The 18,827-nt window shown below is 45.1% G+C and overlaps 1 protein-coding gene across 1 annotated transcript; it reads left to right on the plus strand.

Moving 5' to 3' along the window:
* Positions 1 to 324: 324 nt before the first annotated feature.
* CRYM (crystallin mu) lies at positions 325 to 18,035 on the plus strand. The gene is made up of 8 exons (XM_007516598.3): positions 325 to 585; positions 1,087 to 1,240; positions 3,964 to 4,026; positions 7,381 to 7,482; positions 10,832 to 11,015; positions 15,721 to 15,842; positions 16,444 to 16,528; positions 17,703 to 18,035. Exons 1-8 carry the CDS (start codon positions 416 to 418, stop codon positions 17,765 to 17,767), a joined length of 945 nt encoding a protein of 314 aa, XP_007516660.1. The 5' UTR covers positions 325 to 415; the 3' UTR covers positions 17,768 to 18,035.
* Positions 18,036 to 18,827: the final 792 nt, after the last annotated feature.

Here is an 18,827-nt window from a genome sequence, read left to right on the forward strand (position 1 = left end):
AAATATATATATAAGTAGACAGATATAGATATAAAAGTAATAGTCAAATCGTATCTATAATCTTGGAAGAACCACTGCAGTTTCCAATGGAGGGAATGGGGATGTGGAATTCTGGTGGTGGGAAAGGTGTGGAATTAATTATACCCTTGTCATCTAATAATTTTGTAAATCAGTATTAAATCACTAGGACGAAAGAGGGAGAGAGGGAGAGAAAAGGAAAAAGTGGACCTAAGAACACTGACTCCAACCATGGGACTCACCGGCTGGAGGAGGCGGGGCCAGGCGTTGCCCCGCCCACAGCCCTGGGCGGTGACTGGTAGGCGGCACCAGGGAGCACAGCGCGAACACATAGGGAGCAGCCCGCGGTCCTGGGTCCTTGGGCTCCAGCTGCTGAGGTTCGAGAACAGGCGGCGAGATGAGCCGGGTGCCCGTTTTCCTGAGTGCGGCCGAGGTGCAGGGCCACCTCTGCAGCTCCAGCCTCCTCATCCCGCCACTGGAGGCGGCGCTGGCCAACTTCTCCAGCGGCCCGGATGGAGGGGTCATGCAGCCGGTGCGCACCGTGGTGCCGGTGGCCAAGCACCGCGGGTGAGTGAAGAAGACCCGCCAGGGGTTGCGGGGACTGGCGAGGAGGCAAAGGAGGGCTGGGGAGGGAAGCCGGCCTATACTGTAATGGAGCCTCACTCCTTTTTAAAAAACAGCTGCCACCGATTATGTTACCCTCCGTGCCAGCTGGGCGCGTTCCAGGAGTTACCTTGTGGCTAATTCGTCTTAGTCTCTAGGTAGTATTTGGGGCCACCATTGCACTGGTGGAAAAACCGACTCTGGAGATTTGGCATGACTTAACCGAAGGTTACACAAGTAGCAAGTGGCAGAACTGGGGTGGGCTTTCTCATCTGGAGCCAGGCTCTTGAACTTAACTCTTCACAGTCTCAGGAAAGGTTACTGAGCTGTGGGGTAGTGGGTGGAATAAGGCCAGTGGTGGGGGGGAGCAGTGACAGAGGAGCAGGGAAGGAAGGCTGACAGGAGTTGCTAAGACACCCAACATTGGTGGGAAGTGGATTGAAGCCGCTCCCTGTCTCCTTATAGTTTCCTGGGGGTCATGCCCGCCTACAGTGCAGCAGAGGACGCCCTGACCACCAAGTTGGTCACCTTCTACGAGGGCCACAGCACCGACTCCACCGTCCCCTCTCACCAGGCCACTGTGCTCCTCTTTGAGCCCAGCAACGGTTCGCTTCTGGTGGTGAGCATCTCCTTGCTGTGGGGTGGAGCAGATTACCTGTGCCCAGGAATGGGTTCCAGTGTTAGTTTTCCCAAGCTGGAGAAGAGTTTTGGTTGTGACCACTTGTGTTCCTCTCTAAATGGCTAGATACCAGAAACAGGGAAGGTTCTCTGTGATGGTATATGTTCCTAGTACTGCAAGTAACCATCTCATCTTTCTTGTATATGTTCTCATTCCATATCAGTTACCCCAAATGTATAGCTTGAAGAGACCCAGCATCCAAGGAAACATTTATTAAGGGCTCTGCAATGTGGAAGAAGAGTGCTCTGTAATCCTGAGAGGCTTGATAAAGGGGTACACAGGGATGTATTTTAACATTAGATAGTAGCATCAAAAAAACAACAGGAACTTACAGTTACTGAGCACTTTTTATCATGTTGGACACTTGTTCTAAACATTTCACATATATTAACTCTTAATAGTTAAAAGGACTCAGGCAGGGAATACTAGCCCCATTTTTTTTTTTTTTTTCAAACTAAGGTAGCTAAGTCACAGTAATTGGGCTCAGTCCATTGAGGTTTGCCTGGTTGGGCAACTCAGTTAACATAGTTAGACTTCAGACCAGCTGAATAAGAGTCCAGGGGGCTTTCTGGATTCTATTAAGACAACGCTCTGCTGTCTTTCTGCCTGCCATTTTGACTGCTTGTCACACGTCACCAGAGATATTGATCTCATTCAATCATGATGACATTCCTCCTTGGAAGATTTTATTACACTCCTCCCCCTAGTTTCTACTGGGGTGGCTGGAACTCAGAGTGGAAGAGCTAGTTTGCCTGAGATCTCTTGCCACCAGTTAGTGAAAAAACCCAGGAATGTCTGACTGTAAAGCTTAGACTCAACTCCTGTGCTTTGTTCCTGCAGGTTGGCTCTGTGACAGTTTCCTTACTTCCTGAGCCCTTCCCTGGATCCCTAGATGTGTTTGGTTCTTCCCCATATTTCTTGTTCTGCAAAGAATCTGATTGTCCATGACTCTTCTGAGATCCAGTTCTTCCCGCCCTGTGCTGATCCAGTGGAGAGGACATCCACACTGCCCCTGTTACAACAGTCCTTCCCTGGGGAAGGGGACACCAACTCAGACTTTGATGCTAAATGACAGACCCTTAGAGCCTTCTGTATCTGCTCCATAGCTAAGCACTTCACTTCCTCACCTGCAAATGACAATCCCGATTGCCTCCTAGGACTGCTTAGCGGCAGTAACTGTGGACTGAAGGAGAGCAGTGCAAAGAATGGAATAATTCAGAATCACCCAGGGAGCTTTTATTTTTATTTTAATTAATTGTTGTTTTTTTTTTGCCTCTAGGGTTTTTGCCTCCAGGGTTATTCGGTGCCTGCACTATGAATCCACTGCTCCTGAAGGCTGTTTTTCTCCATTTTTGTTGCCCTTCTTGTTGTCGTTCTTGTTATTGTTGCCATTGCTGTTGTTGGATAGAACAGAGAGAAATCAAGAGAGGACTGGAAGATAGAGAGGGGGAGAGAAAGACTGTGAAACAATCTTTTGAAGCAACTCCTCTGAAGATAGGGAGCCAGTGGCTCGAACCGGGATCCTTGCGCTGGTCCTTGCGCTTTGTGCCATATGCGCTTAACCTGCTGTGCTACCACCTGACCCCGGGGAGCTTTTAAAACCAGGACTCTGATCTGTGCATCTGAGGGCCACAAGTGGGCACCTGTGTCTTCACAAAGTTCTTCACATGTGCAGCAGGAACTCAGAGCCTCTGAGGTAGGGTTTCAGGACTATGTACAGTGTCAGACGATTACCTCCTCATAGTCTCCAGGCTCCCTCTTTATGTGGTCATGAGCATTGGGAGGATGGAGGTTACAAGAGTAATGGGCAGTTCATTCTTAAGATACTTATGAAGCAACATTGAATTACATTACATAAGTTTCAAGAATGCATCATTGTAAATCAGAAGTGAACAATCCTTTTCTTCTGCCAAGGGCCATTTGAATACTTATAACATCAATTTCAGGTCATACAAGATGATCAGCTTAAAACTGGCACTTGATATTGCTATGTAAAAATGTTCTGATTGCTTTGGCCAAACCAAACCCAATGATTTCACAGGCCATACATGTCCCAGGGACTGAACCTTCTCCACTTCTGTTCTAAATCAACATTTGTATATGCTACTGAAGTTCACTAAGAGTCCAGTTGTATGTTTGACCAACCGGTACAGTTGATCCATTTTGTTCCATTTACCCATTTATTTCCCTCATTCCCATCAGGAACCCTTTAATTTGCTCTCACAGTCCGAATGTTTTTTTTTTTCCTTTCATTTAGCTCATTAGTTTGTTTGGTTTCTGTCTACCACACTGACTGAAATCATATAGTGTTTGTTCCCTCCCCCCGGCTTATCTCACTAAACATATTAGAAAATGGACCATTCTTGAGGGATCATCAGGTGCTATGCATTTTCATCAATGCTAATCCACTCGTGAAACCTTCTGAATGGTTAGCATTATCTTTGTTTTTACAGGCAAGGATACCAGTGCTTAGAAATTAATATATTTGTTCAAGGTTGCGTGTGTTGTGAGTGGAGGAATTGGAGCCTGGTTTGACACCATCCTTGTGACTTCTAGAGGATAATATCTGACTTCCCAAGACCACTTTTTTCTTTAAGTGCTGTTTCTCTCCCCTTTAATAATAAATGGGGGTCCCTTGCTCATGATCTCTCCTTTCCTCTAAGGTCATGGATGGCAGTGTCATAACTGCAAAGAGAACAGCTGCAGTGTCTGCCATCGCCACCAAGGTAAGATGGATTGTGACTGAGCTCACAAAGTGAGCTGCTGGGTGGTGAGTAGATAACTCATTTGAAAGTCTACAGTAATGAGAAATGTAGTTGGGTCTTCCTTTGGTGGAACCCCATGTGCCAGATAGGGGATGTTGAGTGAGCACAGTGATTCACAGCATTATCTGCTACCATTTAGTGGGAACAGCCATATTCTAGGAAACTTCTGTACATTGTTTCTGATCTTTGCATCAGCCCTACAAAGTAGCTGTGATCCCGTCCATTTGTCGGGAATAGGGAATGTGACTCAGAATCATGTAGTCACTGAATGGCAGGACAGGGACCTAATACTTGACTGCTCTGACTCCCAGGACTGCTTTTCCTGCTGATGTACCCCTAGGCAGGACCTGCCACCATGAAACACATTTATTGAAGAGACTGATTATTAATCCAAAGATCAAACTATGCCTCTGATAAATACAGTGAATGAATCAGAGATTTTGTTTCAGAGTTTGAAGTCTTCTTTACAGGACACTGAACAATTTCTGTAGCCCAAGTGTACTTGTAAAAAATAGATTCACAGGAGATGGGCGGTAGCGCAGTGTGTTAAATGCACGTGGCACAAAGTGCAAGAACCAGCGTAAGGATCCTGGTTCAAGTCCCCGGCTCCCCACCTGTAGGGGAGTCGCTTCACAAGTGGTGAAGCAGGTCTGCAGGTGTCTTTCTCTCCCCCTCTCTGTCTTCCCCTCCTCTCTCCATTTCTCTCTGTCCTATCCAACAACGACGACATCAATAATAACCACAACAATAACTACAAGGGCAACAAAAGAGAATAAATAACTATTTTTTAAAAACTCTAAAAAAATAGTTTCACATTACCTGGTTAAATGCATATAGTACTAAGTGCAAGGACCTGCACAGGGATCTGGTTTGAGCCCCTGGCTCCCCACCTATAAGGGTGAAGCTTCATAAGTGGTAGAGCAAGGCTGCAGGTGTCTATTTTTCTCTCTCCCTCTCTATATCCCCTCCTCTCTCAGTTTCTCTCTATCCTATCCAATAAAATGGAAAAACAAATGGCCTCCAGGAGCAGTGGATTTTTAGTGCAGGCATCGAGTCCCAGCAATAACCCTGGAGGCAAAAATCAAACAACAAAAAATTCATATTAACTGAGAACAGAAAAAAGATCAACTTAGATTAAAAAATTACTTAATTATCCTTATTGAACAGGAACATATGGTTACAAACTTTGTGGATAATGTTATTTTGAGACATTTTAAAATCATTCTTTGAAATATATTTTATAGTGCCTTTGACAGCTATCATGGAAAATGAACATCTGTGAATATTTCTGAGATTTTTCTTTTGGCTAGTAAGTGATAATTAAGGCAGCTTTTGCCTTTAAGCTTAGAATTTAGAATTTCAGTAATTATAATTGTTAGAAATAACACAGGCCCGTGGAGCTCAAATTTTATGAAATGAAATAGACAAAAGGGTCTTAATGGAGACGGTTTGAGGATCAAGTGATGAATAGATTTCAGCCCAGATTGCATTTACTACCTGCCTGAGGGATGTTTAGCAATGTCTGGAGGTGTTTTCGTTGTCCAAAAGAAGGGATGGATGAAGTCTACAGACATCTAATAGTTAGAGGGGCCAGGGATGCTACTAAGCACCCTTAATGCACAGTACAGCCTCCCCTCGCCCCAATCCCACCTCCAGAAGAATTACCTAGCACATATGTCAGCACTGCTAAGGTTGAGAAAGTCTGTTTTACAGCTAACAGTAGATGTATGCTAATTCTAGGTCAGTGTGAATCTCTGTCCTCTAGGTATTTATAGAATAGTGCAAGAAAACCAAGTGGAAATAAGAGTTATCAAGTAGTGAGTTCTATAAGGGAAGCCAGAAAGCCTTTATTGGGGAGGTGACATGTTAAGAGTTGATGATAAAACCTCACTTCCAAAGGCAGATACATATACATCCCCCAGCAGAAGCCACTAGTACCACTCTCCTCACTTCCTTTTAAAAGTGTTATCTGTTTATTTATTTTGGATAGAGACAGAAGTTTAGAGGGAGAGGGGAGATACACACACACACACACACACACACACACACACACACACCTGCAGGATTGCTTCAGCACTCAATGAAGCTTCCCCCCTTGAGATGGGGGACTGAAGGCCTGAACCCAGGTCCTTGCACTCTATAATGTGTGTGCTCAATCAACTAGGTATGTCAACACTTGGCCACCCCAGTCCACCTCTTTAAAGAGTCAACAGAGAGTGGGCACAGCAAACACAGCTGAGAACTCGGGGTTTCCATGGGAGCTCTTAGAAGTAACTCACAGCTCTTAGAAGTAGGTTCTGACTATGGCATCCCAGTGGTGAAAAGCACAAGAGATAGAATGTTAGCTGTGGGGAGTCGGGCTGTAGCGCAGCGGGTTAAGCGCAGGTGGCGCAAAGCACAAGGACCGGCATAAGGATCCCGGTTCGAACCCCGGCTCCCCACCTGCAGGGGAGTCGCTTCACAGGCGGTGAAGCAGGTCTGCAGGTGTCTATCTTTCTCTCTTCCTCTCTGTCTTCCCCTCCTCTCTCCATTTCTCTCTGTCCTATCCAACAACAACAACAACAATAATAACTACAACAATAAAACAACAAGGGCAACAAAAGGGAATAAATAAAATAAATATTAAAAAAAAAAAAAAGAATGTTAGCTGTGGAGAATGGAAGGTGTGGGAGCTGAGCGGTGGTGCATTGGGTTAAGTGCACATAGTGCAAAGCTCAGGAACCCACGCAGGGTTCCCAGTTTGAGCCCCTGGCTCCGCACCTGTAGGAGGGTCATTTCACAAGCAGTGAAGCAGATCTATATTTCTATATTTCTCTCTCCCTTTCTCTCCTCCCCTCATCTCTTAATTTCTATTTGTCCTATCCAAAAAATAAAAAAAATATGGCCACCAGGAGAGAGAGAGAGACAGAAAATGAATATGGAAGGTGTGATTTTGGAGCCCCATTTAACAGTTGTAGGGCTCTAGCAAGTTCTTATCTTCTCTTGGCTGTAGTTTCTTCACCTGGAAGGAGAGCAAGACAATGGGGGTATGTAGCTCATAGGATCATGTCTCCACTAGATGAGACCACTGGACAGCAACGCTTTGGCTTGTGATGGGTACTTAGCAAAGGTAATGTCCCTCCCTCCCCCCCTCAATGCGTGTGTGAGGCAAGAAGGGAACTGACACATGCAATGACACCTCCTTGGCTGCCTGAGAGACAATGAGGGAGCTGAGTGAAGACAGGGCAGATGCCCCACAACATGCAAACTATATGCATCTTTCATCTCAGTGCTGGTGTCTCCCTTGACCTCTTCCACCTCATTTCTCCCAAATAGCTTTTGAAGCCCCCCAACAGTGAAGTGTTGTGCATCCTTGGGGCTGGGGTCCAAGCCTACAGTCACTATGAGGTCTTCACAGAGCAGTTCTCCTTTAAGGAGGTAAGTCCAGGGAGGGTGACAGGAGGGTCCAGAGAAGGTTAGGGGATGGAGCAGTCATTACCTTTGTCTAAACTTCTTCTCTGAGAACATGGGTTATGCTGAAATGATTAGGTTGAAAGTCCAATATAGACAATTCATTACTTTATACAGTTTTAGGAAGTAAAACCAGGGCCTTGTGCATGTGTGATACCATTGAGAGTCTTCCCAGGTCATTTTTATTCTGCATTTTTAAAGGCAGAGAGAGTCAAAAAGACACCAACCAAAGCACTGCTCCACCAGTTTTACCCTTGGTGCTTTCCATGAAGTTCCATGCGTTGCCCTGGGTGGAACTAGGGTGTGAAGACACACGTATGTATCCGCAGGTCTACGGACCAAAGTACATGCTTTCTATATACCCCGTTGCTTGTTGTCCCTCTCTCTGTACCTCTTGGGAAAATCCTAAAGTGAAGCATTCAGGATTGTGGATCCAGGAATTAGAATGAGGCCTGGAGGGCAGGGGACAGTGTGCTCCAATTCTGCAACCCTCATAGTGGCCCACACACTCCCTCTGCCATAACCCAGGCTTCTTACTGAGAAAGTGTGGTAGTACTTTGCTTTTATCTCCTCCAGGGTTATTGCTGGGACTCACTGCTGGCACTATGAGCCTACTGCTTCTAGTGGCCTTTTCTTTTTTTTTTTTTTAAATTAGATTGTACAGAGAGAAATTGAGAGGGGGAGGGAAAGATAGAGAGGGGAAGAGGAAAGTAGACACCTGCTCCACTGCTTGTGAAGCAACCCCCTCTGCAGGTGGGGAGCCAGGAGCTCAAAGTGGGATCCTTGAGCTTTGTACTACTGTGTGCACTTAACCCAGTGCACCACCACCTGACTCCCAGTGGTAATTTTTTTTTTTTTTAAGATTTATCTCTTAAGGAGGGAAGAAAGATAGAGAACCACCATATCACTATGGCAGATATAGTGTTGGGGTTTAAATTCAGGACCCCATGCTTGCAAGTCCTGCACTGTTTACTGCACCATTTTTCCAGCAGTAATGATGCTACTTCTGGATGCTACTTTTACTGTATTTTTGCACATATATGAGAGGCCTGATCTGAAATATTGTTTGGGGGTTTTTTTTGTAAATATTTATTTATTCCCTTTTGTTGCCCTTGTTGTTTTATTGTTATAGTTATTATTATTGTCATTATTGTTGGGTAGGACAGAGAGAAATGGAGAGAGGAGGGGAAGACAGAGAGGGGGAGAGAAAGATAGACACCTGCAGACCTGCTTCACCGCCTGTGAAGCGACTCCCCTGCAGGTGGGGAGCCAGGGACTTGAACTGGGATCCTTACTCCAGTCCTTGCGCTTTGTGCTGAAATACTGTTTTTATTAATTGTTTAAAATAATACCTCTGGATCCAGACAATAACTCACCCAGTCAGATTTACACCTTGCCTTGCATAGAACCCTGGGTTCGATCCCCAATACCACATGGTTGCAGAGAAAGCTCTGAGGATGATGGAACTGTGCTGTTCTCTCTCACTCTCTCTGTCTGAAATCAAAAGAATGGGAAATATCAGCTCAGGAATGGTAGACTCACACAACATGCATGAGGCTTGACCAGAGCAACAATAGATACATGAATGAATAAATATCTCTGCTCTGAGAAATGTAGTCTATAAGGAAGAAATGAAAGGTAAAATGCCCTTTCCCTCACTTTCAGAGATAAACATTAAGCATTTCCTAACCTTCTCTGTTTATTTTTTTTGCATTATATTTTTTTAATGACTTAATAGTGAATTACAAAATTATAAGTTAATAGGGGTATAATTTCACACCATTCCCACCACCAGAGTTCTGTGCTCCGTGCCCTCTCAAGCAACTGGCTTTTCATAACAAAATTTCAGTCAGGCTGTCTATATACCATTGTATATGCTGTCTTTTCCAGCACTATTACTTTTCCAGACTACCTGACTTTATATAGCATTTGCATGGTTTTCTATCAAGAAGAGTGATATAGTTAACCATTCTCTTATCACTGGGCACACTGTATTTTGTGTTTCATCTTGGTTAATTAATCGACTTGGATGTGGTTTATTTCTCTACCATCAATATATTTCCTTATAATTCCCTAGGCCTTGTTTTCAGCTGAAATTCCACAGCCCCTCTACCCCCTGAAATGAAAATCTGTTGGGGACCAGGCGGTGGCACACCTGGTTAAGCGCTCACATTACAGTGCGCCAGGACCCAGGTTCAAGCCCCTGGTCCCCACCTGCAGGGGGAAAGCTTCACAAGTGGTGAAGCTGGGCTGCAGGTGTCTCTCTGTCTCTCTCCCTCTCTATCTTCCCCCTCCCTTTCAATTTATCTCTGCCTCTATTCAGTAATAAATAAAAATCTTTTTTTTAAAGAAAATCTATTAAAGAAGACAACCAGTTCTGCTAGCTCCTGGTGTTTTGAGACCAAGAGCCCCTACTCCTCAGCACCTCCAGGGTTCTCATTGTAGCTACTGCTTAAAACCCTTGGCCCGCTCATCTGCCGCTATTCAATACTCAACCTCTTTCCATCTTTACTTCCCTACATGCCCTTCAGACATTGAGTTCTGCCATGATGACATTCCTACTGATGTTCCAGCCTGTGAACGCCACATCTGACAGGCTTCCCTGACAGAGTCTCAAACAAAAAAGTATAAGTTGAATATGACTTTTTCCAATTACAATCTATATTTTCCAGGTGTGAAAATTTAGGCTGAGGTGCAGAAAGGTAGCTCAGCCTGTCAGAGAGAGAGAGAGACAGAGACAGAGCACTTGCTTGCATGCCTGAGACTCCAGAGGCCACAGTTTAATCTCCCACACCTTCCACATGCCAACAATGGGCAGTGTTCTCTCTCTCTCTATATATATATATATCTCTGCTTATGTATACATCTCTCTGCTTCTCTCTGTATCTCTGTCTCCCTCATCCTTTCTTTCATAATAAATAAATCTTAAAAAATGAAAAAACAAGAACTTAAACTGAATGTAATTTAGTAACTGCAAAAGCAGTAAGTGGCAGACCAGGAATCATTAATCTATATAGTACTATTAAGCTACGGAGGTTGTGTGTGTCCCAGGCTAGAAGTGAGAAACTTCCTTTCTTGAAATGGGAAGGTGCTAAAGGAAGGTTATTTTGAAGTATATACCCCAAAGTTTGCCTGAATCCATGCTGTACCCTTGATCAAATGTCCATTCTCCATAAGGAATAACTCAAGTAAATATACCCCTTATTCCAGAGTGGTTCAACTTTCTCCTTTGACACCCCAGGGTTGAATGCAACACAAAAAGAACCCCCCCAAAAAAATTATGGCAGGAATTTTTCTTCTGCTGTCCCCAATAAAGGTGAGGATATGGAACCGTACCAGGAAAAATGCAAAGAAATTTGCAGACAGCGTGGAAGGAGCAGTGCAGGTCTGTTCATCAGTCCAGGAGGCTGTGGCAGGTGCTGATGTGATCATCACAGTCACCATGGCAACAGAGCCCATTTTGTTTGGAGAATGGGTGAAGCCAGGGGCTCACATCAATGGTAAGCAGACTGATTCCAGGAGCCATGGACAACTGGGGCCCGAACCATTCCTAGGTTGGGGTGGACAGAGTTAATTGCTGAGTACTGCACAGCTCTGTGCTGGGAATTGAACCTGGCCCCAACCTTCAGGCTTACAAGACTGTTGCATCAGCTCCCTAACCTTAGAGCAAGTGTTTGAAGGGCCTTGGAAACATGTGAGTTCCCCAAGACAGTATCTAAACAAATACAAATAGGGGACACAAATTATAGACTGAAACAAATACACTGATTGAGGTTGTATAAAGTAGACCTGGCAAATGGCCAGTCGTTGTTCAGTTCTTAAATCTAATGATGTTTAAATCACAAAAACCAAACAACTCATTCATTACAGCACTTAGGATTTTTTTTTTATTGTAATTGTAACAGTGAAGTCATTGGATGATGCTCTTTGTTGGGTGTGATAAAATAAAGGGGTGCTAAAGGTAGAATTCATGGTGGTGTTTTTATTAGTTACTTAATACTCATTTACAAAATTATAAGACAACAGGGGTACAACTCCACACCGTTTCTATCACCAGGATTCTGGAAGCTCAGTTCTTCCATTGTAAGTTACAGCAGTTCTCCCAAGGTTGCAGATATGGGTTAACTATTATTTCTACTACTATCTTGTTTTGTTTTTTTTTTTTGTCCCATCTTTCTTTCTAAACCATACATACACCTATTACTACATCAAAATGCCCCTCCCCTTTTTCCTCTTTTCTTTCTGGTTTCTGATAGAGTTGGAGTTCAAAACCCTCTGGTCATCTTCCCCCTATCATTTCTCCTCCATTGGAGGGGGGAGTCATTCATGGTGTTTTTTTATATATATATAGAGAGAGATTCTCAAATGCCCTGGGGGTTCTAACAAGAGCTGCTCTATGTTGAAGGCTTCCTACTGCAGGGGCTGATTCAGATTCTGTATGACGGTTATATCATTTAGTCCTCACAACGCCCTTAATGAGCTACGAGGTCATTCTCATGACCCTTATTTTTTCAGGTGGGTAAACCAGGGCATGCAGAAATTAAATAACTTGCCAAAAGGCAGAGCTTCTGAGTGACAGAGGTGGGACTTGAACTGAGAAAACCTACCTTCAGAACCCCATGTCATAAATAATACACCTTATTACCTTTCACTAAAGAGACTGAATTCTGTTGAACAAATAGGTAATAGAGGATTTAAATGTTACTGGTCCCCCCAAATTGATTTTTTTTTGCCTCCAGGGTTATTGCTGGGGTTTAGTGCCTGCATCATGAACCCACTGCTCCTGGAGGCCATTTTTCCCCTTTTTGTTGCCCTTGTTGTTGTAGCTTTGTTGTGGTTATTATTGCTGTTGTTGATGTCGTTCATTGTTGGATAGGACAGAGAGAAATGGAGAGAGGAGGGGAAGACAGAGAGGGGGAGAGAAAGATAGACACCTGCAGACCTGTTTCGCTGCCTGTGAAGCGACTCCCCTGCAGGTGGGGAGCCGGGGGCTGGAATGGGATCCTTATGCTGGTCCTTGTGCTTTCTGCCACATGCGCTTAACCTGCTGCGCTACTGCCCGACCCCCAACTTTTTTTTTTTTACTGAATTGGATATTGTTTTCTAAGCAAGCATGACTCTTTCATTTATATATAGAGAGAAGGGTAGAGAGAGGGAGAGATGCCACACTACCAGAGCTTCTTCTGTTTCCATGGCAATCCTCTGTGGTGTTGGGATTCAAACCTGGGCTGTGTGATTGGCAAGGCATGTATGTACCCTACCATCAGCTATCTGACCTGGTCCCATTTATTTCAGTGACAGACACATGGTGTGGACTCCAAAGCGAATGTCTCTGCACACATTGGCAAGTATACAAACAAGAGCCACACATCAGGACTGTGCATTCATTCAGAAATGAATGAATTCAGTTTACCGAATCCCAGCCATGTGCCATGCGTTGCTCTAGATACCAGAGGTGCTACTGTAAGCGAGTGAGCAAAGCCAGTAGTTTCCTGGAGCTTACATGCTCTCAAGGGGAGAAAAATAACAAACCAGTAAACAAATAGATGACCTTAACATCTGTATCTTTGTGTTATGGAAATGTTTGTGTTTTGCTTAGGGAACAAACAAACAAACAAAAAAAACTGGCATGTTTCAGGACTGGGCCAGAACAAATTGAGGTTTCGAGCCTATGTGGAGCCAAGGAGTGGGAATTCCTACAGGGGGATAAGAATTGATGGTGTTGGTAGATACAGGATGACTTGAGTTTATCTTTATGGGCAATATAACTTTTTCTGGTAGGTCTTGGAATGCCAAGCATTCTTGTGTGAATCTTTTTTTTTAATTTTTAAAAACTTTTTCAATGCTCTGATAACTTAAAAAAAGATTCATTTTATTTGGTAGGACAGAAAGAAATGGAGAGGGAAATGAAGAGATAGAGAGGAAGAAAGAAAGATAGACATCTGCAGACTTGCTTCACCACTCATGAAGCTTCCCCCTTGCAGATGGAGACCAGAGACCTGAACCTGGGTCCTTGTGCATGGTGCACCACTCTGGCTCCACAAATTGAATCCTCTAGGCTCTTGGGGTGGCAGGCTCCTTCCATTGTAGAGCAAAGGTACTCCTTTCTTTGAAGCCACTCTCAATCCTACACCTGCCCACATGCTTTATCCTGCGGACAATCCATCTTCAAAACCAGCAGGATCACCTGCTAGATTACCTCTGGTGCTTCAAATTTCTCTCCAGGGAGTGCTGATTTGGTTTTGAGTCACGATGTCTCATATTTTCTGGCCTGAGGACAAAATCGGTTTATGTGTCCACAGAGGCATCAAATATACTTAAGAAGAGTGTGTTACAAGAGCAGTCAATGGTTAAAGAAATTAAAAATAAAGATTTTTTTTTTAAAGAGCGGTTGATGGGGAAATGGCAAACAACAGTCTCTCTTACTTTGCAGCTTGGCTGAGAGGCAGAGCCGATTCCAATGGCTTGTGCACCTCCCTCATTCTGCCTTCTCCTCCCTCTAACCAGTGTTTGACGTTCACCCCTTTCAGCCCAGCCTGAGTCAGGCCCTCCCTTTGCTGCCTGGCCCGTGCCCATCTGCCCAAGTGCCCTTCTACAGCCCTTGTGAAAGTGCTTTGTTTGGGAGAACTTGGGGAACAGTGTGGTGAGAAGAGGTGGCCTGAGAAGCTGTGCTTTTTCCCACCAGCTTATGATTTATTTACGAACTTCATTAGTTAGTGCTTTTGTTCTGTAGCGCTCCTTACACAAATGACCTTCAAGGAGCCGGGAATGGGGGTGGCATTTTTATATTGCTCTCTTTGAAAATTAGAATGAGAGAAGAGAAGGAGAGGGAACAAGTGGACTATCTGGAAGGCAGTTCAAGAAGGCATCTAAATGCTGCTTTATACTAGTTTAAGGCTTTCGAGTGGTTTCCAAAGACTGGTTGGCCTTGGGTTGGATCCAACCAACAGATGTGTTTACTTTGGCCTATAGAGTGTTCGAAAGATCAAGAAATAGCACATGCAAATAGATTTCCTGCTTCTCTTAAAAAAAAAAAAAAAAGGAATATGTAACAGCAGATCTGTATTCTTACATAGCAACCATTAGCTGAAGCTCAACAGTGAGTTCCCTTTGAAAAGGGCTTGGTTGTTTCTGTGGACTGAGTCTCCACTAATTCTAGGTGACCATCTCTGCTCAAGTCCCTCCCTTACCTGACCCTGCAGGCATCTGGGTGCTGCTTCTGCACTCACCGTAGATCCCAGTGCCAGGGGGGCCATGCTTCCCTATATTTCTGCAGCGGACTCAGAAACTCAATGTCAGGATGGGATGCAGCCAATTTCTTCTTCATAGGATTTCTCTGTGACCTTGATCTTGGGCTTTTTCACAGTGCATTAGGTGAGAAATAAGTAGGGGCGAGGAATAGTAATGATTGACATGCAAGCAAGCAGACAGGAGATAGATGAGTGTGTGGTGTGAATACGCTGCTGTTTCATGTTTCTTTTTGGAGAAAATGCACTGCTCCTGGTAAGCCCAAGAGGCTTGAAACCACAGCACACCTTCCCAGCCGACTTGTTAAGATATGTCATCCGAACAAGCGCCTCTGCTTCTTTGTGTCTCAGCTCGTGCTGATGTTAAGTGGGGATCAGGCACTTCAGTGATCTTGCGTGGACTGGAAGTCGGATTAGTGACACAGCCCGCAGAGGGTGGACTGGGCAATGCATGGGCAGAATTGCTTCAGTCTCCAGGAGTGAGAGGGGAGGTGAGGTGAAAAAGAGAACGTAACAAGGAATTAGTCTTTTAGGGAGCGCTCAGTCTTCTTTTTCACTATTCATTTCTTATTTTTTATTGTATTGGGTAGAGACAGAGAGAAACTGAGAGGGAAACAAGAGAAAAAGAGGGAAAAAGAGAAGACACCCGTAGTGCTGCTTCACAGCTGATGAAGCTTTCCCCGTGCACATGAGGACCAGGGACTTGAACCCAGGTCCTTGTGCATTGTACCATGTGTGCTCTACAAGATACACCACTGCCTGGCCCATGGGAAGGAGTCAGTTTTGCTGACTGGGAGGGCACCGCCCTGGGGAAAATGAAGGATCCCAGTCTGGATGTCCTCATGCATCCTCCATCATCTCCCATAGCCCCGGCCCTCTTCCGTTTTCTGCTAGAGAACGTTTGTCTAGCTTCCCTTGCAGATGTCTCTTGACTCAGGTCTGTTTTGCTGTTTCTCAGCCATTGGAGCTAGCAGACCTGACTGGAGAGAGCTGGACGATGACCTCATGAAACAAGCTGTGCTGTATGTCGATTCCCGGGAGGCCGCCGTGAAAGAGTCTGGAGACGTCCTCTTGTCAGGGGTGAGCCCATTCTCCCAGTGGACAGCTGCCCCACTGGCCTGGCCTGGCCCCCAGGGTTTCATCAGCTTTCCCATCCAATTTGCCCTGGTCTGGGCCTCATGCCTCCACCTACCACTTGGTAGGGTGACAATGCCCAAACATCTCTCAACCTTCTCTTACACCCATCTAGAATAATGTGGCCACTGTGGTGGGGGACATGCTTTCCTGCCTGGAAGGAGAAGCTTGATGAGTTTTTCCATCAGGTTGGACTATCCTGTAAAGCAGTAGCAATGGGAGATGGGAGCCTGTTGCAACCTAGATGCCTTCCCACTGTGGCCTCCGAAATTGGGCCGTGCTTGGCCCATTTCTGCCCCTTTTCCTTTTGTAATCAGGGCACCAAAGCAAGAATGGAGCTGCCCAAAAAAGAACATGTCTGTTTTCTCATTGATGGGGTGTCCTGATGGGACATTTCTCTGGTCACAAACTTTTGTCTCTGTATTCAGAGTAACACAAAGGCAGATGCTACCCCCAAAGAATTGAATGTGGCCCCATTTACAAAGGGGAACCAAACAGACCCACTAGCTAGCTCCATGGCTGAGGTCAATGTGTGTTCCCTTCACAGGCTGAGATCTTTGCTGAGCTGGGAGAAGTGCTGAAGGGAGTGAAGCCAGCTCACTGTGAGAAGACCACGGTGTTCAAGTCTTTGGGTAAGGGTCATGGTTCCAAGGCACAGGTCTGACCAGAGAGCAAGGCGGGCCTCCCTTTCTTTCTTTTTTTTTTTTTTTCCTCCAGGGTTATTCCTGGGCTCGGTGCATGCACCATGAATCCACCACTCCTGGAGGCCATTTTTCCCCCTTTTTGTTGCCCTTGTTGTTGTAGCTTTGTTGTGGTTATTATTATTGCCATTGTTGATGTTGTTCGTTGTTGGATAGGACAGAGAGAAATGGAGAGAGGAGGGGAAGACAGAGAGGGGGAGAGAAAGATAGACACCTGCAGACCTGCTTCACCGCCTGTGAAGCGACTCCCCTGCGGGTGGGGAGCCGGGGGCTCGAACTGGGATCCTTACGCCGGTCCCTGTACTTTGCGCCACATGCGTTTAACCCACTGTACCACCACCTGACCCCGGTGGGCCTCCCTTTCATTGGAAAGAGGTAGGAGTCACCAGGCCCTTGTAGGTGACTCATTGTGAAATGCATTCGTCCCCATCAATCATTTACTTGTCTTAGCCTAATGGTTAAGCCTGTGAACTCTGGAACTGGGAAGTCCTGGGTTGGAGTCCCTTCCCTGCCACACCTGTTCTTGGCAGGTGACCTCAGTACCATGGTTTCTTTACCCCGTTTACTTGAGTTTTTGTGAGAATTAAGACTAAACAGTTTCCACATAGCAAGTGTCAGCGTTAAATCATTTAGACCTTGAATCTAAATGAAACTTCGAAGATGATCCTTCAGGGGTGGGGTATAAAGATGTTAAAAGAAAAGAGTTTAGGGAAAAGAAGAGAAAAGAGAGAGAGGGGAGGGGAAGATAGAGATAGAGACAGAGAGACACCTACAGTATTTTGCTTCATCAATCATGAAGCTTCTCCCCTGCAGATGGGGACTGAGGGCTTGAACCTGGGTCCTTGTGTTATTAGTGTGTGCGTAACCAGGTGTGCCACTGCCCAGTCCCCAAGCTGTTCACTTTCTAAGTGAGATAATTTACTGGCCCTCATGGGCATGTCACAATGTCCTGTTCTGATCGTGAGCCTACCTCTAGATGTCAGTCACCCAGATGGACACACAAGCTGCATGAACTATGTATATGGATACTGCCCATTGCAGGCAGGAACTGCTTCAGGGAACATGGTACTTGACAGAAAGTAACTCAGATTCCCATCTGTTTCAGGAATGGCAGTGGAAGACACAGTGGCAGCCAAACTCGTGTATGATTCCTGGTCGTCTAGTAAATAAAACAAAGGAGCCTTGTGTCATGGTGGATGTCACAGCACAAGGCCTGTTGGCCACTAGTTGTCTCATGATTTCTAGATCAATTGAGGAATCCCAGTCCCCATGTGCTGTGGTTCTGTGCTTCAGTGCTAACATTCCTCTTTGTATCTGTAGTTGGAAAGGAAAGAGAGGTGGCCATTTCTTTTACTCCAGACTAGAGTAGTAGTCTGCTTTCCCTTGTACTTCATGGCCTTTTGTAGTTCCTGGAAATAAAGCACCTTTCAGCTGTGCAGTTCTTGTTTGATTCCATGACCTCTGTCCATTGTGGCAAGGAAAGTGAAGGAAGGGGCTATGGCCATCCGTCTGTGAACATGCCGAACCTCCTCTGACCAGGAAAGTGAGAGGATTGGGTGCCTCTGTTCACTTTCTGAGAGAGACCCAGTGACTGTAATCAACTTTATTTATTTTTTTTTTCATTTCAGGTGAACTGTATAATCCATTAAAGTCACTATGGCAAAGTGGTTTTTAGGATATTCAGATCTGTGCAGTCCTCACCACTAATTCCAAAATGAATCAGCTGCTATAAGTGGCTGTTTTTTCCACTTTATTAGGCAGGACAGAGGGAAATTGAGAGAGGAGGGGGAGATAGGGAGAGAGACAGAGAGACACCTGCAGACCTGCTTTGCCTATTGTGACATGTCCCCCCTGCAGGTGAGGAGCTGGGGGCTTGAACCTGGATCCTTGCGTGGGTCCTTACACTTAGTAGTATGTGTACTTAACCAGGTGCATGACTGCCTGCCCCCCCCAATATTATTTTTAAGTGTCTTACTGTTAGATTTATTTTTTTCTTCCTTATGCCCCTACAATAACTCTGTGCTGGGCCACTAAAAGACAACAGGAAAAAAAAAATGATCCTTGTCCCCAAAGAGTACACAATCCAGAAAAGAAGACAGATTAAAAAAATAATAAAAGCAGTTTAGTGCCATGCTTTGGTGTTACAAGAGCATACAATACAGAGTTCTAGCAGGAGATAGATGACACGGTGTAGAAAGAGGTGGAAGCCACATATCTGAGCTCACTTTGA

This window comes from Erinaceus europaeus, chromosome 15 (genome assembly GCF_950295315.1).
Source record: "Erinaceus europaeus chromosome 15, mEriEur2.1, whole genome shotgun sequence".
In the NCBI taxonomy this organism is placed as follows: domain Eukaryota; kingdom Metazoa; phylum Chordata; class Mammalia; order Eulipotyphla; family Erinaceidae; genus Erinaceus; species Erinaceus europaeus.

Bases quoted from the DNA above. Each gene is read 5' to 3' on its own strand.
- CRYM (XM_007516598.3), top strand. From the start codon at position 416: ATGAGCCGGGTGCCCGTTTTCCTGAGTGCGGCCGAGGTGCAGGGCCAC. The intron at 586-1,086 runs GTGAGTGAAGAA...GTCTCCTTATAG, and splicing joins CCGGTGGCCAAGCACCGCGG to TTTCCTGGGGGTCATGCCCG. The intron at 1,241-3,963 runs GTGAGCATCTCC...CTTTCCTCTAAG, and splicing joins GCAACGGTTCGCTTCTGGTG to GTCATGGATGGCAGTGTCAT.